This window comes from Martes martes, assembly GCF_963455335.1.
Source record: "Martes martes genome assembly, chromosome: 2".
Taxonomy (NCBI): Eukaryota; Metazoa; Chordata; class Mammalia; order Carnivora; family Mustelidae; genus Martes; species Martes martes.
In genome coordinates this window covers 171,082,383-171,110,084 of record NC_137889.1, presented here as the reverse complement: position 1 = coordinate 171,110,084, position 27,702 = coordinate 171,082,383, and the positions used below count along the sequence as shown (strand labels likewise).

At 39.7% G+C, this 27,702-nt stretch overlaps 1 protein-coding gene across 2 annotated transcripts in view; it reads left to right on the top strand.

Moving 5' to 3' along the window:
- The first annotated feature begins 7,880 nt into the window (after nucleotides 1-7,880).
- Nucleotides 7,881-27,702, top strand: part of TMEM156 (transmembrane protein 156) — a 50,667-nt gene continuing 30,845 nt past the window's right edge. For both annotated transcript variants that reach the window (XM_080796742.1, XM_080796741.1), the window contains exon 1: nucleotides 7,881-8,288. In XM_080796742.1, coding sequence (XP_080652868.1) covers nucleotides 8,201-8,288 — 88 coding nt within the window. In that variant the 5' untranslated portion in view covers nucleotides 7,881-8,200. The remainder of the gene's footprint in view (nucleotides 8,289-27,702) is intronic.

Below are 27,702 nucleotides of genomic sequence, written 5' to 3'. Positions count from 1 at the left end.
ACAAAGAGGGGAGAAAATAAACATTTTACTCTCTTCTCCTAAGAAAATCAAGAAATAGCATTACATACAGAGTCCTCATTAAAAAAAGAGAACACAATCGAGATATTCTCCATGATGCTACAATAAAACAACCTTGACTCTTCACAAAACAGAGTCATAGTGATTGCTCTATTAGTATTAGGTCTAATAGGTCCAGCCTGATATAAAAAGAACTGGCTGTAACAAGAGGGCCCTTCTGAATCTAAGTAATACTATTTCTTGATTTTCTTGGTGGATGGATGGGAAGAAAATGACATGGATTCATAATTTGACATTGAAATGCCCTCTTGTTACAGTCAGCTCTTTTTCCCTCTGACCGGACCTATTGAACCTGATACTTTCAGACTCTGAACAATTGATTTTACAATATTTCCTGGAGAATCAAAGATTGTTGAATTCTAGCGACGTGAAGAATGTTTCGATTTGCGCTTTTCTGTCTCTTTATACATGTAATTAACAAGGAGTGCATTCAATGTCAAACGACTTGCCAGAAACTTTGTTCCCAAAGACTGAAATACTGCAGCAGTTCTAGGGATCAATTCCAGGCTGGTTTCATCCTCATTTTCTTCCCCCCCTGCCCCCGCCCCTCTCCTCTAACCCCCCCCCCCCCCCCCCGCCTCCCCTGTCTCCTCTCCCTCCTCTTCCTACGCATTTCTAGGAATCCATTCCAGGTTGGTTTCATTCTCTCCTCCTCCTCCTCTTCTTCCTCCTCCTCCTCCTTCTTTTTTTTTTTAGATTTATTTATTTAATTGAGAGAGAAAGAGCGCATGTGTGGGGGTGCTGCAGAGGGAGAGGAAGAGAGCCTCAAGCAGAGCCCGCCATGGGGCTCCGTCTCAGGACCTGAGATCAGGACCCTGAGATCATGACCTGAGCCATAACCAAGAGTCAGCGGCTTAAGTGACTGAGCCACCGGATGTCCCTGGTTTTCCCTACTTGCTTCCCCTTTCTGAATATACTGGCTGGGCAGACAAGCCTGCCTCATATTCCTTTGAAGGAAAGTGGCCCCACCAGGTTCTGTCCCACATAGACTGATATCTCCAAGTGGTGGGTTTTGTTAGTGAACACAAGACTCTGTTTTCCTGGCCACCGGTGACTGGCGGTGGGGACAGTGGAGGCAAAGCAACCATGAATGGGCCGGGTGCCGGAAGGCCGGACATCTCTGGGGAGGCCTGCCTGTGGTGGCCTCAGGTAGGCTCTGAACCCAGTGGTGGCAGCTCAAACCAGATGCTCCGCAGAGGGGAGGAGAACAAAGAGGAGGCAGCACCATGAACCGCAGCCCGTAGTCTGAGCAATTCTGAGCCCCTTTTCTGCTTCTCTGAGGTTCTGGCTGCACTTCCTAGGGTGGCCTGGCCAACCTGGCTGCTGAAGGGGTGACCTCCTGGGTACCCTCATGCCCTGGGGTTCTTTGCAACAGCCTCACTGCAGCCACTGAAAGCAAGCAGGGATGGGCCTGGGGTGTCCTCCAGCCTGAACCGAGGCTTTGTCTGAATTTCCAGCTCTGGCCCTGGCTCCCAGCCCCTTTCTCAATGATCTCCGATTCTAAAACAGGAAAAAAAAAACCTGTGTGGACTGGAGGGGAGGAAAACGATTCCCTTCCTCCTTTCTAGATCTTTGGCTGGCCTAATATTTAAATTGAAACAAGACAGATGAACGGGAGACAAACAAATCTCATACATACTGGAGCTCATAGAAGTATGAGGCTCAAAGAAGAAACCAAAGCCGGCAGCTTTGATATCTTTTAGACAAAGAAACAATTATTTGTGAAGATTGGACAAGGAGTTTGGGTGTGGGGTAGCAAATTAATAAATAAATAGCAAGGTTTGTTTATACAGCCTTCTTGGCCCTGGGTTCCCCATCGCTGGCAATAACGATGCCTTCTACCACTCTAGGTGCAAAGATTGTATCCTTCACATGGGGAATTTATTTCATGCCTTCAGTGGGGCAAAGGAGGGTCAGAGTGTCCTTCCTGCCCTTAAGTAATTTTAATCGAAAATAATCAATATACCAAAGAGGCATATTTGGGGGCAGTCCATCTTTACCCCCATCAAGAGAGAAAGAGAGAGAAAGTATTTATTGGGTTATAATTTACATACAGCAAAATCCACACCTGGGACCGTACCGTTCTAGAGCTTTGACCAATGCATACAGTTGTAAACCACCCGCGTCAAGCTCTAATCCATATATAGAACATTTCCATCACCTAGAAATTCCCTCAGGCATCTTCGTAGTCAAACTTCCCTCTACCTGTAGCCTCTTGTGGCAACCACTGGTGTATTTTCTGTCCCTGTGGTTTGGCCTTTTCCCTAGTGTCATATAAATGGATCGTACAAGACCTTCTTTCACATTCTTTTTTTTTTTTAAAGATTTTATTTATTTATTTGACAGAGAGAGATCACAAGTAGGCAGAGAGGCAGGCAGAGAGAGAGAGAGGAGGAAGCAGGCTCCCCGCCGAGCAGAAAGCCCGATGCAGGACTCGATCCCAGGACCCTGAGATCATGACCCGAGCCGAAGGCAGAGGCTTAACCCACTGAGCCACCCAGGTGCCCCATTTCACATTCTTATTTAAAGCAGTATATGCCCTGCCAGACTCTGTCAGCCCATTATATTTTGCCTTTTTTTTCTTTTTCCAGAACAGTTAACATTATCTGAAAATAAACTGTTGTCATTATTTGATTATTGTCTGTCACTGGGATGTACACTCCCACCAGAATGTGAGTGCAAAGACCTGTCTTCATTTGCTACTTCATCTCCAGGGCTCAGGACGCTGCCTGACATCGTGGAGACGTTTGGTAAATATTTGTAGAATGAACCGCAAAATGTATGAGGACATTGGAACTTCCCAAAACCCTCTCCAGACTGAGGCCGACTTCGTTAATAAGAGATTATCTCCTCCCACAAAATGTGTTAATCCCAGAGTCCCTGTGTTGCCAAAGTAGTTTATCCGCAAGCAACACAACCAGAAGTCATTTGGCTGATCCCGATTCTGAATTGTCTTTTAAATGCACTTTCTGGGTGATGAGATTACCTGGAATAGAGCTCATCTGAAGTGAGTAAAATGGAAATAATGATCTCATAGGGTTGTCAGGGGGATGAAATGACTTGATGGAAGTGAAGCGTTAGGCGCGATGGTTATCAAGTGGAAGCTAATTGGTCCCCACGGAAACAGCTGGTAAGGTCTGGAGATATTTTGTTGTTGTTGTCAAAACTGGGCTAAGGAGATGCTACTGGCATCTGCTGGCAAGTGTCCAACAAAGAACAGGACAGTCCCCCTACAAACAGACTTATCCAGCCCAAAATGTCAGTAGTGCTCCCCGTGAGAAATCCACGCACATGGTAAGGGCTGTGTTTGTTTTTGTTATTATCATTATTGTTTTATAAGTGACACTTCCTGACAAATGTTCTCACACAGTCTGAGGGTGGGGGGATATATAGCACAGGGGTTGAAAGCATTAAGTCTGCAGGGAGACTCTCTGAGTTTGAAGCCAGAGCTTTACTTTGTGTTAACAATGTGATTTGAGCACTTTCTTGACTTTTCTTTTCTTTCTTTTTCTTTTTTTCTTTTTTTTTAATATGCAGGATCCTGATGTGGGACTCGATCCAAAGACTCCAGGATCATGACCCAAGCCAAAAGCAGATGCTTAACCAACTGAGCCACCCAGGCATCCACTTTCTTGACTTTTCAATACCTAATAGTCTTTGCTTATAAAATCAGAATAACAGTAGTAACTCCCTCAGAGATTTGCTGGGGGAGTGAATAAAAGAATCCATATACAACATTCAATACTGTGCAGGAACATATGATAAATGTCCAATAAACGTCATTGGACTATCATGGCTATTGTTTTTGCTGACTCCAAAAGATCTCTCTACACAATATCATGAAGGGATTAAGGGTAATTTCAATGAAAAAAGAAATGAAAAATGTATTGCTCACATAATGTATATACAAGTATGTATTTCACATAATAATAGATGACTACATAGAAGTTAATCTGAATCATCCTTTTTAAGGCTGTTATTTATTATTTTTTTAAAGTATGTTGTTCTTGCTTCCTTGGGTAGAGAAGCTCCTGGAAATAAAGAATTCTGTCATTTTAAAAATTTGGGTCTAGGGGCGCCCTGGTGGCACAGTTGGTTAAGTGTCTGACTCTTGGTTTCTGCTCAGGTCGTGATCTCAGGATTGTGACATTCAGTTCCTCCCTCCCTTGCTCTCTCTTTTTCAAATAAATAAATAAATTGTTAAATAATTGTATCTAGCACACAGGGTACGATTATCATTAGGGTTTTAACCTTCATTAGAGGTATGATCACATTAAAGTACTTTGAGAACCTGAGTCTATGATACGAAGTATAAGATTTAGGGAAGTTAAACACTAATGTAAAAACACCCTTTTGTGTTTTAGATGTTTTAATTTCTTACTTCTTCATTGAGGTAGGAGAGAGAAGCCCACAATGCATGGGTAATAGCAGATTTGTACTCATGTTCTTAGATTCTCCCTTTATAATCTAATACCTATGAAGGAGCTTTGGAAATTATAAAACAAAACTGTGGAGCTGTGGTCCTTTACCATTATTATTAACTCTCTAACAATTTATTAGAAGGTCAGATGTTTTCACTGTTAAAAAGATGACCAGGCTTCTTAGTTTGTTATTATGCATTCCAGGCAGCCAAAATCAGGCTGCAAGTAAATTTTGTATGTTAGAGTAAACTGCTTGGGGGCACCTGGGTGGTTTCTGTTAAGTGTCTGCCTTCGGCTCAGGCCATGATCCCAGGGATCAAGCCCTGCATCTGTCTGCCTGCTCAGCAGGAAGCCTGCTTCTCCCTCTCCCACTCCCCCACTTCTGTGCCCTCTCTCACTGGCTCTCTCTCTCTGTCAAATAGATAAATAAAATCTTAAAAAAAAAGAAAAGTAAACTCCTTGTAAAAAAGTAAAAAAAGTAAACTCCTTGGTAAGATATAAATTATTACGACTACAATGAGGAAGAATTGTGTTTAATATTATAATTATATTATTGTAAATATTATATTTATATTTAATATTACAAATACAATGAGGAAGAATTGTGTTTCTTAACATAAAACTTTTAAGTCCATAATCTACCATATTTTATGTTCTGTCACAAATAATTAGGGAGAAAAAAACCCACCCTATACAAAAAGAAATGGAACATGACAACCTGAGGGAAATGTTTGCAACATATGTGGCAAGGGATACATATTCCCAGTAGAGAAAAAGGCCTATAAAGCAACAACAAGGATACAAATGTTCCAGTAAGAGACATGAACAGCCAATTTATAAGAAATTCAAATTGCCAGCAAATATGAAAAATGTTTAGACTTGCCAGCAATCAGAGAAATGAGTATTAAAACGAGTGTTTTCCCTTCCTTTTCAAATGGACAAAAGTTGAGAGAATAAAATGGCCAATGTTGACATTTGTGACATGGGCACTCTCATACACTCTTGGTTGAGTCTGTATTGACTCACTTCTTCTGGGAGATGGTTGTTTATATGAATTAAGAATTCCAAAAACCCTTACACTCTTTGTCTTAGTAATTCCACGCCATAAATCAGACTCACACAAAGATTTATATAAATGAATATTCACATGGTAGTGCTATATAAACAAGTATTTTTAAAGGACACTACTGGATTATCTAAGGACCATTAAAAATCTACTGAAGTCTTTAGAAATAAGTTATTCTGCAGAGTTTTCATGTTCAGTTGATTGAAAGGGGATGGTACAATTAAAAGAAGAATGAAAGGAAGGAGAACACTGATGGAAGGGGAGAATATTCTTGAAATATCTCAGGGCATATCATATTTCTCATAATTCGCCCGATCAGACATGACACATGTCCAGCAAGTGGATCATAGGCCAGGTGTGCGATCCTGACTCCCCCACATCCTCAGAGCAGTGAGGCACTGGCCTCGTTGGTCTCTTGACATCCACCATTTGCACAGCTCCAGAGAAGCCCACGGAGCTTACTAGGGAAGTTTGTCTTCCAGGTGCTCAAGAATAAAACAACCCGTCTGACGCCATGTTAGGGGCTAGGGGTGGGGAAGGACGAAGGAGGTCTGCAAGAACACTACCAGAAAGAAAACTCACAAACCCATAAAATCTGATATGGACAAGAGAATTAATCAATGAACCAAAGCATTGTTGTTCATAAAAAAGGACAGATACTAACAAAACTAATTTCAGTGAAATCAAATTAAAGCGGAAAAATAAAAAAGTGGTTTAGCTACCCTTTTATTTTTATTTTTTTTTAAGATTTTATTTATTTATTTGACACAGAGAGATCACAAGTAGGCAGAGAGGCGGGCAGAGAGAGAAGGGGCGGCAGGCTCCCTGCTGAGCAGAGAGCCTGTTGCGGGGCTTGATTCCAGGACCCTGAGATCATGACCTGAGCCGAAGGCAGAGGCTTAACCCACTGAGCCACCCAGACACCCCTAGCTGTCCTTTTAAAGAAAATTGATCAAGGAATTAAACTAACCGAGTGGTGGAACATCAAGTTAATCTTTTCTTGATCAATTTCTTCTCCATTAGTAAAATTATGATTGGAATGTTTGTATTTGTAAATAAAAATCGGGGAATCAAAACAGGGTTAAGGGGAGAGTAGGAAGTCCACTGTCACTTAGTGACACCAGCAAGATAGGAAAGAATTAAAAGACAGGGTCTCTTACCCCTTTCCACCAGCATCTTTACTGAAGACCCTGCTGGACATATGACATAACATGTCTCAGTCCAATACGCTGTTCGGGCAATGACTCTCATCAATTCCTCCCTTCCTTGGAACAATCCTTGATGCTGTTCATAAAATAAGCCTCATGTTTGAAGTTCTAGTCCCATTTTGACTGTTCTTAGATTCAGTTTCTAAGGTCTCTTAACCCACAGTTCCCATCTGTCAATCAAATCCCCACACCCAATCCGAAGACGAGACAGTTAATTTATACTCACAACACAGCCATGGCGGGACTTTTGTTCCCTGCCTCCTATTCCCCAGTCACCCATCCTTTCATAAAGCCCAGGGTTGGGTTGGTAGGAACAGATAGGATGAATGGAAACAGTTGGGGTGATGGAGGTACCAGAGGGAATGACCAAGTAGAAAATGATTGGAGATATTCCCTACCATTTTTTTTTTAAACTAGAAAACGAGAACAATGGAATAAAAGTATTTGTTTGCACATATTCTTTCTTCACCCTGAACTTCTCCTACTCTTCATTTATATTCTAAGACGAAGTCTTTTACTTCACTGGGATTATCATAATGAAAGATCATTTATTTTTTATTTTTTTTATTTTTTTTTAAAGATTTTATTTATTTATTTGACAGACAGAGATTACAAGTAGGCAAGAGAGGCAGGCAGGGAGAGAGAGGAGGAAGCAGGCTCCCTGCTGAGCAGAGAGCCCGATGTGGGGCTCTATCCCAGGACTCTGGGATCATGACCTGAGCCGAAAGCAGAGGCTTTAACCCACTGAGCCACCCAGGTGCCCCGAAAGATCATTTTTTGAAACGGAATGGACAGTGTGGGTTCAGGAACAATTATCACACTGTTTATAGGCATAATAATAATGAGTCCCATTCCACTGCTTTATACAAGGTAGTAAAGTAGAATTGAAATTTTGGTTTATCCTTACATTTATCCTTACATTTGTACTGTTTACAGTCTAATAGACACACTCTTTTCCTGAACACCAGAATCCAGGTCAGCCTGGTATTTAAAAGGGGCCAACAATCATTTAACAAGTAAATGAGTAACTGGACATGACTGACCTTCATCGTTTTGTTTTTGGTGTGTATATTGTGGGTTTATATTTACTCCCACAGACTGGTAAACGTGGGAAAACAGCTTGAGTTCTGGATGAGGACAAGACCCCTTTGCTTCTTGAGATTTTTTTTTTTTTTTAAATATTTCTTGTTTAAAAGATAGTTTGAAAGTGTCTTACTTCTTAGACAGTAGTTTTCATAATGGAAAGTGACTCAAAATGAAGACGTCTCTGTTCAAGCCCTCTTTTTTTTTTTTTAAGTCTTACCCAAAAGGAAGTGAGTATGAAGTAAATTGCATAAACTTAAAGTACTGCAGAGATGAAACCCGAAGCAGGAAGAGACATGCCACCCATGTCCTGGACAGGAACACACCGTGTCATGTGAAGAGACATGACAAAAACAGCCCTCTTTAAATTACTTTTGGCAATAGTGATCGCGTTCATTTTACTTTTGCCCGAATATTTTAAGACACCGAAAGGTGAGTATATCATTATAATTTATTTTTTAATAAATCATGATAGCTAATGGTCACAGGAAAGGTCTTTTTAGATACACGCTGCATGGGCTGAAGGTCTACGTCTAAAAAGTTACGCAAATGAGATTGTAATGTTAATTGACTCTTACAGAGCACAGTAACCTTATTCCCAGCACTAAATTAATGTGACACACGATCATGAGATGCAAAATGAAGAGACGTCTTCAATGTCTGGAGTCTAGATTTTAAACATCGAGTTTACATTAATCTTCTCACATGATTTTGCTCTTCTTTGAAGTCGTTTCCTTCAAAACAGTTCTAAATATGCTTTTAGCTTCTGGAATGATTTTTATAAACAAGTGATATTTATTATGTTAAAAATGCTTGATTTCCATCCATCACAGCCATTTCACACAAGTAACTCACTGCTGCCTTTTGAAAAATAAGAGTATTCAAGATAGAATTAAAATGAGATGGGTGCAAATTTCAAAATGTGTGCGTGTTTGTGGATTTGTTACTAGAGTAAAAAGGAACAAAATAAATTCTGTGGATAATTCAGGGTCTTGTGTATGTTTGTTGAAACCTAGGATAAGGAAATAAATAAATGTAAATTTCAACTGTTTTTATAGGTCAGTAAAAGATTTGGAAATATATTAATGTGACTGTTTCGATGGTAAATGTGCTCCCCAGCATTTAATAAGGAGAAAAAAAGAAAATACTGTATTCTATCATCAAAGTTATATGAATTTGTTTAAGATCAGCAAAAAGCTTCCATTTGATGGCTGGCTGTGATGATTATTATTGCATATACGTGACGCTAAGTGGCCAGATAACAATATTTTTTAAATAAACACCAAGTGCAATTTTGTGAAAAATTGTATTTTTCACATTTTTCTTGGTTTTCTGGAGTTATGTTGCTTAACTGAAACAACCGTAACATGTAGTTTTAATTCTTGATTCCACATAGTGAAAATAGAAAGAGAAGAGTTAGAATTGGAATGGAGATAACATATTTTGATTTTTAAGCTTTTTGTGGTGGGGAGTAAGCTCATTTAATAGTTAATCTAACGTAGGCCATAAAGATCGACCTTGACCTCGAAAAAACTAGGTTCAGCTAATGAAAACCAAGTAATCAGCCTAAAAAAGATTTCTTAAACTGCTAACTATTGGTTAGTGTTTTATGAGAACTGGTGAACGCCGGAGCATGTTAAAAGTTTTTCTTTTTTGAGCAGATGCCTTGACGGTAATCAGCCATCAATGATTTTCATCTTCTTACTTTCAAGATGATTACATCAGCTCTCAGTACTCCCTATATTGCCTCCTCATACTGAAAATAGCCATTTGTCTTTTCCTGGTCCAAGAACAGCGTAGGTATTTTCTTGGACTCTCTGAGGGGGATGGATTTATTTGGGAATTTTGTTTCAAAGGAACCCTCCCTGGGGCCAACAAATAAAAATGTTTGAAAAAAACCATCATCTTAATCCCAATGCCATTTTGTGGTAGGAGGAATTTTGCACAGAGCCACCATTAAGGAGAGGTTGATTATTGGGCAAAATATTTTACACATGCAATAGTGCAATAATATTACTTTATATTTTTTAATGCCTTTGGGTCACCAGGAACAAGTTCATATAGCCTCATTTTGTGTAGTCTAATATAGACTTGACTAAGGTCACATAATTGCTTCATTTTTTCAGTAATTTTTTAATCACAATTACAGTTGCCTCATGAAATATGACGACTTGTCAAGTAAAATATTTCATAAAATACCTTGTAAATTATTTAGATGATAAGCTAAGAGTGTTCAGGAAGTGCTAAAATTAACCTTGAGACTCTCCTGTATAGTTTTACTCTCCCCATCAGTTACTTGTGGTTTTTTTTCCCCATTTTTTCTTATATTCTATTCACTTTCATTTCTAAGATAAATATTGTAAAATGATTTTTACTTATAAATTATTCACTGATACCATGTCGTTCAGACATCAAATGAATTCAGAAGGAATCTTAATGAGGAATAATGTATTCACGAAGTTTAATAGATTTGATTTCAAAATAATAAACCCTCTGTAGGCCCAAGTTAAAAATAGAGAACCGTGTTTGATCCTTTTTCATCAAGAATGTATCCGAGTCTCTGAATAATCATTACTCAGAATATTCAATTATCATAATTACACAGTATAAACTCTCTAGTCTAACTTTACCAAGGAAGAGGAACTTCTTCAGCGGTGTTTTGGACTTTTAATGAGTTTGCATTGAGCACATGTACCGGCAAGAGAAACTATTTTAATACTTTCAGTTTACTTGAAAGGCAGCTTATACTGAGAGCCAATAGTTGGTGTCATGAATTGATACACTTATGTTGCATGTAGATAATGGAGATAGAAAAAGGAATGGAGATATTTTGATTCAGAGCTCCTTGCAATTAAGGGAGCCTGGGTTGCCCCCAAACAAAAGACCTCACCAATCTTTTCTTGGACTTGCAGTGTTAAGAGAGCGAGACCTGGTTAACAAATAGAAATCTGGGGCTGCCTGGGTGGCTCAGTGGTTAAGCATCTGCCTTTGGCTCAGGTCATGATCCTAGGGTCCTGGTATCGAGTCCCGCATCCGACTCCCTGCTCAGCGGGAATCCTGCTTCTCTCTCTCCCACTCCGCCTGCTTGCGTTCCCTCTCTTGCTGTCTCTCTCTGCATGTCAAATAAATAAATAAAATTTTAAAAAAGTGGGGGGGGGGGCTCTCACGGATTATTTATTTATTTATTTATTTATACTTACAAGTAACGTCTACCTGTGCTCGCTTTGGCAAGTGTACTGAAATTGGAATGAATAGCCAGGAACCTGGGGCTACAAAAAACGAAAGGCAATTCTTCCTTCAAGTTTTCAGTCAAGGGGATGCCTGACTGGTAAATAATGAAAATCATTACTAAAGCAGCAATGTAAAAGAGGTGCGATGGGGACATAAAAGTTGCTTCCAGGCCTGTCTGGGGAGGACGTTCCTTCCCTTTTTTGTTGCAAAGAGGAATCACTGTCAGAGTTCTAACCATCAGCTAATATTCCTCCTTAACCTGCTTGCAGAAGCACTTTCTAAGAGAAGCGATTATTACTAATTTTCAGATAAAACGTACTCATCTCAATCTCTCAGACATTCTTGAAACCAGAAACTGTAGTGAGTTATGCGAGTGTCTTACTGATCGTCCGTGGCAGTGCGAGACAGGGGTAGCAGCCGTAGAAACACCTGGAACCTAATTTTATCTAGCTGTTCGACTTCCTCACTTACATTTAAGAACCAAACTAACATAAACTGTGTTTACCAGCTTTCATTTCCCCCTTGCATTTCACACTTTCTGAGGGAAATGGTAGTATGATGGGCAGTGAACTTTAAGAAAACAATGGATAAAGGAACTTGACTTATGGACTATAGGATAAACCCTGCAGTATATTACGCTCTGTACGCCTTAACTTACGTCTGTATGATAAAGAACAGTGTGATCAAGGATCGCTGCAACTCATTTGCCCAAAAGTGTTATCTTCCTTCTTAAAAATGACACATTATTTCCCTCTTAGTGACTGGCTCAGTAGAAAGTCCATCAGTCATGGCCGCCTCTGCTGGCGGCCCTGGGGCGCCCCTCTCCCTGGACCAATGGCTTCCGAAAGGCCATTCTGAGAAGACTGAGGAGGAGTTGGAGGAGGAGGACGAAGAACTAGACGAGACCCTGTCCGAGAGACTTGGGGGGCTGACAGAGATGGTCCCAGAGAGGGTCCCGTCCACAGCTGGAGCCACTTTGGATCTCTCCCTCTTTGTGGCTCAGAAAATGTGCAGGTTTTCAGGGCAGCCGTGTGGATTGGGACCACTTCCTTCACGCTCCTGGTTCTCCTGTTGTCTTTGAGACTGAGAAGCTACAAGTGCAACAGCAGCAAGAACTGTGACAGCAGCAGATACTTCTAGGGCCTAACCCAGGGCTCTCAGGAGGAACGCCAGGGGCTCTCCCTTTACTTCCTGGAAAGATCTAGATGGCGACTGCTCTTTGACTGGGCTTGGTGGGACAAGTTTGAAAATTCAGTAGTGTTGGAACTAATTATTTGGATTTTTTTTTTTTTTTAACTTTGGCACATTGATCTATCTAAACCTGATGGAGAGAAGGGACATGCCCACAATATGAAATAGTAATGCATTGCAGCTGGGGTGTAAAGCAGCCGCTGTGAACTTCTGTGCCAGAAAGGAGGGAGGGCCGGGCAGCAGTTTCAACCATAGGATGGGGACTGTGGAGGACAGAAGAGGAGCTCATTCCCACTGCCCATTTTGGCTACAAGAGACCTGTGTGTCTGTCTTAAAAAGAAAAAAGTAAGTGCTCACTTTTTATGTTTAAATACTAAAAACGATTCCAACTGAGAAAAGAAAAAAAAGAAAAAAGCAAGTTAATCAGTAATCCCCAATAAGGCCTGGGAAAGAGACTAATGGGTATTAAATTTTTTTTAAAGATTTTATTTATTCATTTGACAGACAGAGATCACAAGTAGGCAGAGACGCAGGTAGAGAGAGAGGGGGAAGCAGGCTCCCTGCGTAGCAGAGAGCCCGATTCGGGACTCGATCCCAGGATCCCGAGACCATGACCTGAGCCGAAGGCAGAGGCTTAACCCACTGAGCCACCCAGGCGCCCCAAGAGAGAGAATCTTAAGCAGACTCTCTGCCGAGTGCAGAGCCTGCTGCGGGGCTTGATATCATGACCCCGAGATCCTGACCTGAGCCAAAATCAAGAGTCAGGTGCTTAACCGACTGGGCCACCCAGGTGCTCCTATAATTTTTTTTAAAACATAATAAACACTTACACATATACGAGGTACTATACCAAGTGCTGTTGACATATCACTCATTTTGACGCATTAAATATGTCAACCCCTTCATGGTGAAGCATCATTCTCAAGAGAGACTTTCCAGAAAATATTCAGAGAAGGAATAAAACTAGATGGATAGAATTACTTCGTTGTAACGTTTTATTTTTTATGGGATTTTCTGAATCTTTATAGCATGAAAATGGCTACTAATCAACACAGTCTGTTTACATGTATATTTCATGAATTAGGTGTTGGGAAAAAAAAAAAAAGATACTGCTGAGGATACTATTTTCCACTGTTTTGGCTGAACTGGTTTTCTTCTCTTCTCTGTTAGGTTCTATACCCACCCTAGCTTGGGATGCTTTCTACCAGCTTGTCTCACTGCATTGGTAGATAAATGCTCTCTCTGTATATCTTTTCTGTTTTCATAGGAAAAACAACTTTCTTTAAAACAGTAATGTGGTAATATATCTTACCCCTCTATACTTCTCTTTTTCCATATATACTTCTTTTTTTCCATAGTACTTATACCCTATATAACTTGCTTATTTATTGTGTATACTTTTTGTTGCCCGATTTTTCCAAGTAGAATGTAAGCGCAATGAAAATGAGGTTTTTGTTTATGTTGGTCATGTTTTAAGCGCTTAGGACAGAAGTTGTCACATTAGGAGGCACTCACTGAGTATTTGTTGACTGAGGGAATTTTCTGAGTCATATTGTAAAGGAAACAAAAAGGAAATACTCTCAAAGGAAGCACTTCTTAGCTGACCCTTATAACGGCCTTCCGATTTAGGCTGACCAGGCATTGTCATCCCCACCTTATATTTTTGAAACAAAATTCTACCGCACACTGAGAATTTTTAGGGTCCTGGGATTGAGCCCTGCCTCTAGCTCCTTGCTCAGTGGGGAGCGTGCTTATCTCTCTGCCTCTCCCCTGCTCGTGCTCTCTCTCTCTCTCCCCGCCTCAAGTAAATAAACAAAATCTTAAAAAAAAATTGTCTTTCCCACGTGTTCTGTGAGTAAACCCATATCCTGTCCAGACTCCCCTATTCCTTATCTGGTTAACACTGTGGATATATCATTCATTTGCAACATGTTATACTTTAACCCTTTCCCTTCCATTACTGAACCCCAAATAGAAATAAAATGATTTGTTTTTGCTATTGAAATTGATACTCTGTGAGTCTATGCCAGTTGCTAAAGAGGAGACTTGTGACCAAAGGAAAACAATGTATGTCAACAAATATCTCCGTAAATTAGGCATCTAAGCCATAGACTTTTTTCTCTCCTGGCAGCTAATATTTTTAAATTGCTGAATTATGATACAAAATATCCAATAATGATGAAAGATACTCAGAAACCATTGGCTGTGTTGTGTTTAGTTTGGCTATTTTTTTTAAAGGCACAACTTACAATAAAATACAAAGATCTTAAGTGTTCGATTTTATAAATTTTGACAGTTGTCCGCACCTCTGTATTACAGAGTCATACAAAATACAGATGTTCCTCACTCCCAGAAGATTCCTTTTGCTCTTTTCTGTCAAATCTCCTCCTCTCCCCAAGGCAACTTTTGACCTATGTCACCATAGTTTTGTTTTATCCCTTCTTACTTTTTATATGGATGGAATCATCACACAGTGTATTTTTGGTCTAGCTTTTTAGCATAATGTTTTTGGGATTCACCCATGTTATGAAGTATATCAGTAGCTCCTTTCTATTTATCGTTAAACGGTCCCCTCTACAAATATGTCACATTTGTCCCTTTGGCCACTGGGTTGTTTCCAGATTTTGGTCATTATAAATATGCTGCTATGAACATTCTTGTACAGCACAACGATTTGTGTGAAAATATGTTTTCATTTCTATCTGGTAACTATCATGTAGTAGAATAGCTTAGTTTTATAAGACACCACCAAATGCATCGCCAAAGTAGTTGTTTCTGGTGGTAAAAATTTCTCATTTTCTTCAGTTTACGTTTCATATACTTAAGCAGTAACACTTAGAATATGTAATGTCTGAAATAATCCACACTTCTTCCCAAAGTTCCTTGACAACTCATTAACAGAGAAATAGCCTAGGTATTGGGAAAATATGACTTGACATACCGTAGTTTCTGGAACGCCTAGTGCGGGTCAAACAATGAAGGTTTTATTGTAAAGTCTCCCTTATTTTTGAAGGTCAATAGAGAGTTGAAACTCCTGTTCTTGCGGTCATATCTTGAAAAACACTTTTGGCACAAAACATCTAAAAATGTGAGATAAAACATTAAAGACAACGATGACAAAATACGTAGTTGAAGTACTAAGAAAGTAAGAAAACTCCACAAAGTGGAAAATGATTAGAAATTATGAATCCAGGTGGGTAAGCAAGAGTGAACATGTTGGTGACCTGAGGAACATCTACCAATTCCTGGTGGCCTAGAGTCTCTGTTTCATGGGTCACACATTGGGGGACAGAAGCCGAAGCTTAAGTTTGGGACACAAAATGTGACATGCTCTGTGAAGAAGTAATGAGTAATCTGGGGAAAAAACTTGCCTGACTGTGCGGAAGTTTGTCTGTCTCCATCCGGGCCCTGGAGAGAGCCAGGAAAAAATTGCCCTTGAGAGTTCGTGGATGTGAACTGGGCCATAACTTGGCTATTAATGCTTATGGCCTATGACATGTGACAAGCCCAATCCAAGAATTAATTTTTATTTTTGTTTTCTTGGATAAATTTGACATAGGACTTTTTACTTTTTTAAAAAAAGATTTTATTTATTTATTTGACATGGAGATAGAGAGAGAGAGAGAGAGAGATCACAAGCAGGCAGAGAGGCAGTCAGAGGGAGAAGGAGAAGCAGGTTCCCCGCTGAGCAGAGAGCTCGACTTGGGGCTCAATCCCAAGACTCTCAGATCATGACTTGAGCCAAAGGCAGAGTCTTAACCCACTGAGCCACCCAGGCGCCACTTCTGCCTACTTTTTATTGGATTATTCATTTTTGGAATGTTGAATTTTAATTTCATTAAATGTTTTCTTCACTTGGCAGGAGGTTTTTATTTGGATGAAGTCCCAATAATTTCTTTTTGCTTTTGTTTCCCTTGCCTCAGGAGACACATCTAGAAATAAACTGCTATGACTGATGTCAAAGAGGTTACTGCCTCTAGGACTTTTATGGTTTTATGCCCCACACTTAGGTCTTTAATCCATTTTGTGTATGGTATAAGAAAGTGGTCCGTCTTCACTTTTTACATGTTGCCGTCCAGTTTTCCCAACACCACTTGTTGAAGAGCCTTTTTCCCATTGGATATTCCTTCCTGCTTTGTCAAAGATAAACTGACCGTATAGTTGTGGGTTCATTTCTGGGTTTTCAATTCTGTTTCATGGATCTGTGGGTCTGTTTTTGTGCCAGTATCATACTGTGTGTGTGTGTGTGTGTGTGTGTGTGTTTTAAGATTTTATTTATTTATTTGACAGACAGAGATCACAAGTAGGCAGACAGGCAGGCAGAGAGAGAGGAGGTAGCAGGCTCCCTGCAGAGCAGAGAGGCTGATGCGGGGCTCGATTCCGGGACCCTGGGACCATGACCTGAGCTGAAGGCAGAGGCTTTAACCCACTGAGCCACCCAGGCGCCCCTCTCATACTGTTTTGATCACTATAACTTGTTTTGTAATATGACTTGAAGTCTGGAATTGTGATGCCCCCAGCTTTGTTTTCCTTTTTCAAGGTTGCTTTGGTTATTTGGGGTCTTTATTTTGGGGTCTACAAATTTTAGGATTGTTTGTTCTAATTCTGTGAAAAATGCTGTTGGTATTTTAATAGGGACTGCATTACATGTGTAGATTATTTTGTGTAGGACAGACATTCTAACAATATTTGTTCTTCTAATTCATAAGCATGAAATGTCTTGTGTGTCATTTCTTCATGTCATCTTCAATTTCTTTCATCAGTTTTCAGAGTACAGCTCTTACACCTCTTCGGTTAGGTTTATTCCTAGGTATCTTATGTTTTTGGTGCAATTGTAAGTGGGATTGATTCCTTAATTTCTCTTTCTGCTGCTTAATTGGTGTATATCCTGCAACTTTATTTTATTTTAACTCAATTTTATTGAGTTGCTATTTTATTTCAACTCAATTTGTTGAACTGTTCCAGCAGTTTTTTGGAGTCTTTCAGGTTTTTTATACATAGTATTGTGTCCTCTGCAAATAGTGGAAATTTTATTTTTTCTTTACTAATGTGAGTGCCTTTTATTTCTTTTCGTTGTCTGATTGCTGAGGCTAGGACTTTCAGCAGTATGTTGAATAAAAGTGGTGAGAGTGGACATCTTTCTCAGGTTCCTGAAAGCCTCTCAGGTTTTCTCCATAAAGGATGATGTTAGCTGTGGGTTCTTTTGTATATGCCTTTATTATATTGAGGTATGTTCCCTCCAAACCTACTTTGTGGAGGGTTTTTTATCATGAATAGGTATTGTACTTTGTCAGATGCTTTTTCTGCATCTATTGAAATGATCATATGGTTCTTATCTTTTCTCTTATTATTGAGATATGTCACTTTGATTAATTTGAGAATATTGAACCACCCTTGCAACCCAGGAATAATCCCACTTGATCGTGGTGATTTTTAAAAATGTACTATTGAATATAGTTTGTTAGTGTTTTATTGAGAATTTTTGCATCCACATTCATCAGGGATATTGGCTTATAGTGGTCTTTTTTAGAGGAGTATTAATCTGGTTAGGGTATCAGGGTAATGCTGGCCTTGTAGAATGAATTTAGAAGCTTTCCTTCCTTTTCTATTTTCTGGAATAGTTGGAGAAGAATGGGTATTAACTTTTCCTTAAATGTTTGGTAGAATTCACCTGTGAAGCCAGTTGGCCCTGGACTTTCATTTGTTGGAATTTTTTGATTACTGATTCAACTTCTTTACTCGTTATCAATCGGTTCAAGTTTTTCTATTTCCTCCTGTTTCAGTTTTGGTAATCTATGTGTTTCCTGGAATTTATTAATTTCTTCCAGGTTGTCCGATTTGTTGGCATATAGTTTTTCATACTATTCGCTTATAATCATTTGTATTTCTGTGGTGTTGGTTGTTATTTCTCCTCTCTCATTTGTGATTTTATTTTTAAAAGACTTTATTTATTTATTTGACAGAGAGAGACACAGCAAGAGAAGGAACACAAGCCAGGGGATTAGGAGAGGGAGAAGCAGGCTCCCTGCTGAGCAAGGAGCCCGATGATGCGGGGCTCAATCCTAGGACCCTGGGATCATGACCTGAGCCAAAGGCAGATGCTTAACAACTGAACCACCCAGGCGCCCATCATCTGTGATTTTTTACTTGGGTCCTTTCTCTTTTCTTTTTGATAAGTCTGGCTTGGGTAAGAACAGAACAACAATCTGTTCTATTGTTTTTTTAGTTTCTAGATCATTTATCTCTGTCCTAATCTTTACTATTTCCCTCCACCTGGCCTTAGGCTTTGTTTGTTGTTCTTTTTCTAGCTTCTTTAGGTGTAAGGTTAAGTTGTTTATTCGAGATTTTTCTTGCTTCCTGAAGTAGGCCCGTATTGCTATATACTTCCCTCTTAGGACGGCTTGTGCTGTATCCCAAAGGTTTTGGACCATTTATTTTCATTTTTATTTGTTTTCGTGTCTTTTGAAAATTTATTCTTTGTTTTCTTTTTTTAGTTTAAATTTTGGTTAATTAACATGCAGTGCAATATTAGTTGCTGGAGTAGAATTCAGTGATTCATCACTTACATACAACACCCAGTGCTCATTAATAGATTTCTTCTTTGATTTCCTGGTTGACCCATTCATTGTTTAGTAGCATTTTGCTTAACCTCCATGTATTCGTGGTCTTTCCAAGTTTTTTCTTTTGGTTGACTTCTAGTTTCACAGCACTGTGATGAGAAAAGAGGCCTGGTATGATTTCAATCCTTTTGTATTTGTTAATGTCTGTTTTGTGACCCAATATGTGATCTATTCCAGAGAATGTTCCATGTGCACTTGAAAAGAATGTGCGCTCTTGTTTTTAGGATGGAATGCTCTGAATATATCTGTTCAATCCATCTGGTCCAGTGTGTCATTTAAAGCCATTGTTTCTTTGTCCATTTTCTGTTTAGATGATCTGTCCATTGATGTAAGTGGGACGTTAAAATTCACTACCATTACTGTATTATTACTGATTATTCCTTTAAGTTTGCTATTAACTGTTTTATGTATTTGGATACTCCCATGTTGCATGCACATTCACTATTGTTAGATCTTTTTGTTGGATTGTCTCCTTCATTACAATATGGTGCTCTTCTTTACTCTTGTTACAAGCCTTTGTTTTAAAGTCTAGTTTGTCCAACATAAGTATTGCTACTCCAGCTTTCTTTTGACAACCATTTGCATAAGAAATGTTTCTCCATCTCCCTTACTTGCAATCTGCAGGTGTCTTTCGGTCTAAAATGAGTCTCTTGTAGGCACCATATAGATGGGTCTTGTTTTTTTTTCGTCCATTCTGACACTGTACGTCTTTTGACTGGAGTGTTTGACGTCTATTTGCATGACAAATGTTTCTCCATCCCCCTTATTTTCAATCTGTAGGTGTCCTTAGGTCTAAAATAAGTCTCGTGGGTGGTTCAGTTGTTAAGCATCTGCCTTCAGCTCAGGTCATGGTCCCAGGTCCCGAGATTGAGCCCTGCATAGGGCCCCCTGTTCAGTGGGGAGTCTGCTTCTCCTTCTCACTCTCCCTTTCTTAAATAAATAAATAAAATAAATAAATAAAATGAATCTCTTGTGGGCAGCATATAGATGGGTGTTTTTGTTTGTTTATTCATTCTGACAGGCTGTCTTTTGATTGGAGCACTTAGTCCATTTACATTCAAAGTAATTATTGGTAGATATGTATTTATCGCCATTTTATTACTTGTTTCGTTGTTGATACTGGAGATTTTCTCTGATCCTTGCTTGTCACTTTTGATCTCTCCTTTGCACTCAAAGAGTCCTCTTTAATGTCTCTTGCAGGGCTGGTTTAGTGGCCACAAACTCCCTTAGCTTTTTCTATCTGGGAAACTATCTCTCCTTTTTATTCTGAACGATAGCTTTGCTGGCTAGAGCGTTCTTGGCTTTAGGTTTTTCCCATTCAGCACTTTGAGTATATGCCACTCCCTTCTGGCTTGCCAGGTTTATGTTGAGAAATCTCCAGCTAGCCTTATGGATCTTCTCTTGTAAATTAAGGACTCCTTCTGTCTTGCTGCCTTTTTTTTTTTTTTTAAGATTTTATTTATTTATTTGACAGAGAGGGGGAGATCACAAGTAGGCAGAGAGGCAGGCAGAGAGGGGGGGGGAAGCAGGTCCCTGCTGAGCAGAGAGCCCGATGCGGGCCTCAATCCCAGGACCCTGAGATCATGACTTGAGCAGAAGGCAGAGGCTTAACCCACTGAGCCACCCAGGTGCCCTGTCTTGCTGCTTTTAAGATTGTTTCTTTATTACTATATTTTGCAAATTTAATTATAATATGTCTTGGTGTTGGCCTGCTCTTGTTAGTTTTAAAATTTTTATTTATTTATTTGAGAGAGAGAGAGAGAGAGTGCGTGCATGAGTCAGGGTAGGGAGAGCCAGCAAAAGAGGGAAAAGCAGACTCATGGGGCTCAATTCTAGGACCCTGAAATTATGGCCTGAGCCAAAGGCAGATGCTTAGTCAACTGAGCCCCCTAGGCGCCCCTCTTTTGTTGATTCTGATGGGAGTTCTCTGTGCCCTTGGATCTGTATGTCTGTTTCCTTCCCTAGATTAGGGAAGTTTTCAGCTATTATTTCCTCCAAAAAATTTTCTGCCCCCCTTTCTCTCTCTTTTTCTCTTGCAACTCCTATACTATGAATGTTATTATGTTTGACGGAGTCACTGAGTTCTCTAAGTCTATTCTCTGTTGCATAAGTTGTCTTTTTCTCTTTTGTTACACTTCATTATTTTCCATTATTTTGTCTTCTAGGTCACTAATTCATTCCTCTGCTTCCTCCAGCCTGCTGTTCATTGCATCAAGCCTGTTTCCAATCTTGTTTATTGCATTCTTCATCTCTGATTGATTCTTTCATCTCTGTGGCAAGGGTCTCAATGATGTCTTCTATTTTTTTTTTAAGATTTTATTTATTTATTTGACAGAGAGAGATCACAAGTAGGCAGAGAGGCAGGCAGAGAGACAGGGGGAAGCAGGCTCCCTGCTGAGCAGAGAGCCCGATGTGGGGCTCAATCCCAGGACCCTGAGATCATGACCTGTGCTGAGGGCAGAGGCTTAACCCTCTGAGCCACCCAGGTGCCCCTTATATTTTTTTCTCAAGCCCAATGAGTGTACTTATGATTGCTGCTTTAAATTCTCCATCAATCATGCTACTCATATCTGTTTCTCTTAGTTCTCTTGCTGTGGCCTTATCTTGTTCTTTCTTTTGGGATAAATTCCTCCATCTAGGCATTTTGTCCAAGTCTCTGCCTTCTTCTGTAGTTTAAAAGACAGTATGTTTCCTGCTCCTGGAGATAATGGCTATATGAATAAGAGGTTATGTAGTGTCCAGGGCCTGGTCCTTCAGGGAGTGTCTCTGATGTGCACTGCATACACCCTGCTGTTGGGTTTTGTTTGCTCTATTCTTCAGGCTAGTCATCTTTAGAGGCTCTCTTCACCTGTATGGGCAGTGTTTTGTCCTTGGCCTGAATGTGGTGAATTTTAACCAGTGCTCTGATCTGTTTGTGAAATCAGACCTGATATCACTTCCACCGGAATTGAGACCCTGCAGAACTCGCAGGTCAGGAGATGTGGTGTGAGTAGGAGTTTGTGCTGGTCTTCCCGAGGAGCTCACTGAGCTGGGACTGAGGCATGCTTGACTGAGAAGGGCAGTCTGGCCAGAGAGCAGGTGTGTGGGACTTGGTGTAAGCAAGTTAGGCAGCTAGTGCCGGTAATGTGTTGCCTCTTGCTGGTGGCTCTGTGTCTATGCTGAGGGGCTGGGAAGGGAAATGGCACCAGCCAGCTCCTTTGTTCTTTGAGAGGAGTCTTCATGAAGATTGCCTCTCAGGGACATGCTCTGAGAAGAGCAAATAATCTCCCCACTCGGTGGCCCAGGCATTCTTCAGACACTGCTGTTTCCATGCCATTTGCTCCCTCCCTGCCCCTCCAAGATTGTTTGCCTGCCTTCCTTCCAGGATCAGGGCAACGTCCTCCAGGCTCTGGCCCAGCCAAGCCTACTGGCATTTCAGGCTCTAGGCTTTAAGCCCTCCTGGTTGCAAGAACTCATGAAATTCGGTCCCTCTTATTTCCCAAGCCCATCACTTTAGCGAATCATTCCTCTGTGTGCTCCTCTCTCTCTTGCTCTTCTCTATGACCATGACTTCCTTCCCTCCACAGCATCCATGATCCATTTTTCCCCGAAGCCATGTCTCTGCCTCTTCGCTCCCTTTTGTCATGGAGTTTGTTCTGTCAGTCTTCAGGTTGATTTCTGGGCTCACAGGATGATCCGGTACTTATCTAGTTGTGTTCAAAGGATGAGATGAGCCTAGAGTGCCCCTACTCTGCTCTCATTTCCCCTCTCTTCCATTTGACATTTTTAGATTTCACATATAAATTATATCATACAGTAATTGCCTTTCTCTATCTTATCTCGCTTAGTATAATGTGTTCAAGTGCATCCATGTTGTGACAAATAGCAGGATATTCTCCTTTCTCATAAGTGAGTAATATTCCATTGTGTATATGTAACACATCTTCTTTATTCATTCACCCATTGATGTGCACTTGGGTTGTTTCCGTACCTCGGCTATTGTGTATAATACTGTGACAAATGTGGGAGTGCAGATATCTCTGTGAGTTCCTGTTTTCATTTCCTTTGGGTATCTTCCATAAAGTGGAATTGCTGAATGATATAGTCTATTTTTAATTTTTTGAGGATCCTCCACATTGTTTTCCACAGTGGATGGACAACTTTACATGCCAACAGTATATAAAGGTTCCCCCCCCCCTTTTTTTTAACCATACCAAGAAATCTAATTTAAAGTGGTTTTGAGATAATGTGCTATTAGACACCAAGCAGAGGTAAACACCAATCCTCTCTGGGGGAAAATGTCTTCAAACCAGAACTTAAATTATTTCCTGAACAAAATTCTAAAGAACATGAGCTACTACCAGAAATCATAAAACACAAAGGCTTAACAGATGAGAATCAATAGAGACAAAAAAGCAGAATCAGATCTTTAAAGAATTCAGATAGGGATTATGAGATATAAAATATAAAGTAAGTATTTAGTTTGTTTTAATAAAAACAGTATCAAAATGTATGAGTAAGAAATAAGACTATTAAAAATAATCAAGCAGGTTTATGGATCACTATATTGTGCACTGGAAACCAATATAACACCATGTTTAACAATACTAGAATTTAAAATTAAATTAAATTTAATTTAAAAAATATAATCAGGCAGGGACCCCTGGGTGGCTCATTTGGTTAAGTGTCTGTCTTCAACTCAGATCATGATCTCAGGGGCCTGGGGTTGAGCCCCACACTGGGCGTCCTGCACAGCTGGGAGCCTGCTTCTCCCTTTCCCTCTGCTTGCCACGTCCCACCTCCGACTTGTGCTCTCTCACTCTGTCTGTCAAATACATAAATAAAATCTTTCAAAAAATATGGAATCAGGTAAATTTGAAAAAGAATCAACTCAAAATTCTAATTATGAAAATATAATAACATGAAGTAGAAACACAAGGAATGGAATAAACAGATCAGACACAATTGAACATGAGTTAATGAATGGGAATATAGATCTGAATAAATTAATGAGAACACAGCACAGAAAGTCAGAGAAAGAGAAAATATGAAACAGAGGTTAAGAGACATAGAGAACAAAGGGAGAGATCTCTAACTGAAACTCCCAAAGGAAAGAAGAGACAGAATGGGGAAAAGACAATGTTTGAAGAGAATGTGACTGAGAATTCTACAAAAGTGATGAAACACAAAAATCTTCGGATTCAGGAAACCCAACAAGTCCCAAACAGAAGAAATACGAAATTCCATAGAACATGAAAACTCAAGAGGTCTTAAGAATAACCAGAGATAATGACTGATTATCTTCAAAGGAACAAGAATTAGCCTGGCAGCTCATTTCTTGTAAGCAACAACGAAATTCAGAGGCCAGTGGAATAATGTCTGCAAAGTGCTGAGGTAAAATTAATGTCAAGCTGGAAATGGTGAGGTGTACATCTTCACTTGAGCAGAAGCAGTGAGATTACAATCCGCACATCTTCAGTGAGGGAATTTATAGAGATTTTACTTCAGGAGGAAAACTATGATCCTAGAAGGGAGGCCAGAGATGCAAGAAATAGCAGAGAAAAGACCCTCAATAATTAAAAGCATGTGGGTTTATCAAAATAAATCTTGAAAATATTAACTGCATACGGTAAAAATAACTACTAATTTGTGTGTCAGTGAAAAAACAAGAGAGAACTAAAATGCTGTATAAAAATAGCGTTCCTTTCAGGAGCTGTAGGTGAGAATCCATTTTGTTGTCATTTCCAGCTTCTGGAAGCTGCCTGCATGCCCCGGTTTGTGTCTTCCTTCCAACCTCAAAGCCAGCAATGGCCTGTGGAGGCTTTGTCCCATTGTGTTACCTGACACACACTCTTTTGCCTCCCTCTTCCACATTTGTGATTATAATAGGCCATTGGACAATCTAAGATAATTTCCTTATTTAAAAATTTTTAAAAAAAGATTTATTTACTTCCTTTAGAGAGAGGAGGGAGGGACAGAGGGAGAAGGTGAGAAAATCCTCAAGCAGACTCCCCAGTGAGCATGGAACCTGACATGGGGCCCAACCCAAGGACCCTGAGATCATGATCGAAGCCGAAATCAAGAGTGGGACACTTAACCAACTGAACCCTCCAGGCACCCTGATAATTTCTCTATTTTAAGATAAGTGCATCAGCTACCTTCATTCCATCTCCTGCCTTAAATTCTCTTTGGCATGTAATGTAACATATTCACAGGTTTTGGAAATTAGGATGTGGAGATTTTTAGGAGGCCATTATTCTGTCTATTAAAACTGAATAATCAGAAAACGAGCAGGCACAAGTAAGTAATGTTAGGACTGGAAAAGGATATAGTAGAAATTTAAAATGTAATAGAGGAGCACCTGGGTGGCTCAGAGGGTTAAGCCTCTGCCTTCGGCTCAGGTCATGATCTCAGGGTCCTGGGATCGAGCCCCACATCGGGCTCTCTGCTCAGCAGGGAGCCTGCTTCCCCCCTCTCACTGCCTGCCTCTCTGCCTACTTGTGATCTCTCTCTCAGTGTCAAATAAATAAATAAAATCTTTAAAAAATAAAATAAAATAAAATGTAATAGAAATTTTTATGAATAACTTCAAGTCAATAAATCTAAAACATTAAGGATATATTTATAGAAAAATGTAACTTACCCAAACCTACTCAGGAAAAAATGGAAAACTGAGGAGTTGTACAACAATTAAAGAAATTGAGCCCATGGTTTAATATGCCCTGAAAGAAACACGAGGCTTCAATAATTTTACATGCATGTTCTGCCAAACTTTCAAGAAATAGATTAAACAGATAAATGCAATTTTATAATAAACCCTTTTAGAAGACGGAAACATGGGAGTATTGGGACACCTGGGTGGCTCAGTTGGTTAAGTGTCTGCCTTTGGCTCAGGTCATGATCTCATGATCTTGAGATCAGCTTCCTGCTTAGCTCTCTTTACTCCCTGCTTATGCTCTCTCTTGCTATCTCTGCCACTGAAATCCTTTAAAAAAAAAAAAAAAAGGAAACAGGAATATTTTCCAGTTTATTTTTTAAGTCTAGTTTATCTTGGTACCCAAACCTAACAAAAATGGAACAAAAAAGAAAAACTTACAGATCAATCTCATTTATAAACAGATAAAAAAAAATCGGGCAGTACCTGGGTAGCTCAGTTAGTTAAGTGTCAGACTCTTGATTTCAGCTCAGTTCTTGATCTCAGGGTCATGAATTCAAGCCCTGCATTAGGCTCCATGCTAAGGTTGGAGCCTACATAAACAAACAAACAAAAAATTAAACAAAATATTAAGAATCTAATTGGATAGAGGTCATCGAATATATATAAAAATGTGTAAAATGATCAAACCAGATTTATACCTGGAATGCAAGATGAGTTAACACTAGAAAAATCTAATAATGTAATTCACTGTGTGAACAGATTAAAGAAGAAGACCACATAATCATCTCAAAGTTCTTGAATCAACGTCCAATTATATTCAGCAGCCCTTATAATGAAAAACTCTTAGCAAAGTTGGAATAGAAAAGAATTTCCTTAAAGTGATACAGGTCTTCCAAAAATGATTATATGACCTATTATTCTCAGTGATGAGACATTATAAGTACACTTAATATTGAGAGCCAGCAAGGATGACCTCCCTCAACATGTCTATTTCATTGTGGTACTGGGTTTCGGCTGCAGAGAAAGAAGAGTAAAAGAAATGGGACATCTGTGTGGCTCAGGCAGTTGGGTGTCTGATTCTTGGTTTTGGCTTAGGTCTTGATCTCAGGGTTGTGAGATCAAAGCCCACTTCAGGCTCTGCGCTCAGTGGGAAGTCTGCTCGAGATTCTTTCCCCTCCCACTCCCTCTCCCCCGTTTCTCCCTCTGCTTGCACACATGTGTGCTCTTTCTCTCTCTCTCAAACAAATGTAATCTTAAAACAAGTACAAGAAATAAAGGTATAAGGATTGGAAGTCAAGAAATAAAGTTGTTATTATTTATACTTGCTTTGGAGATCTGCATGGAAAGCCCAAAATGTTTATAAGAAATAAAAGTTAAAAAGGACATTTATAGAGTGGTAAAAAATAAAACTGATATTCAAAAGTTAATTGTATTTCCATATACCACTAAAAAGCTGAGAACATATTCCTTAAAAGATACTGTTGGCACTAGCAACAAAAGTAAGGTACCTAAGAGGAAATCTAACAGAGCTATATGAGATTATCATGGAGAGAATTTGAAAATTTCATTGAAAGATATCAAAGAAACGCCATATAAATAGAGAGGGAAAAAAAGGAATAAAAAAGTGATAGGACAAATTTAGTATTTTATCTTTCTTCTCCAGGGAATTTCAAGATTCAAGTCACAATCACAACTAGGTTCTTCACTGAACTTAAACAAGCTGATTCTAAAATTTGTTGGAAAGAGTAAAGGGCCGAGACAAAATTAGCGAGACAGGAAACAACGTGTGTTGGAGAGGATGTGGAGAAAGGGGAACCCTCTTACACTGTTGGTGGGGAATGCAAGTTGGTGCAGCCAATTTGGAGAACAGTGTAGAGATTCCTTAAGAAATTAAAAATAGACCTTCCCTATGACCCTGCAATTGCACTACTGGGTATTTACCCCAAAGATACAGATGTAGTGAAAAGAAGGGCCATCTGTAACCCAATGTTTATAGCAACAACGGCCACAGTTGCCAAACTGTGGAAAGAGCCAAGATGCCCTTCAGTGGATGAATGGATAAGGAAGATGTGGTTCGTATACACTATGGAGCATTATGCCTCCACCAGAAAGGATGAATACCCAACTTTTGTAGCAACATGGACGGGACTGGAAGAGATTATGCTGA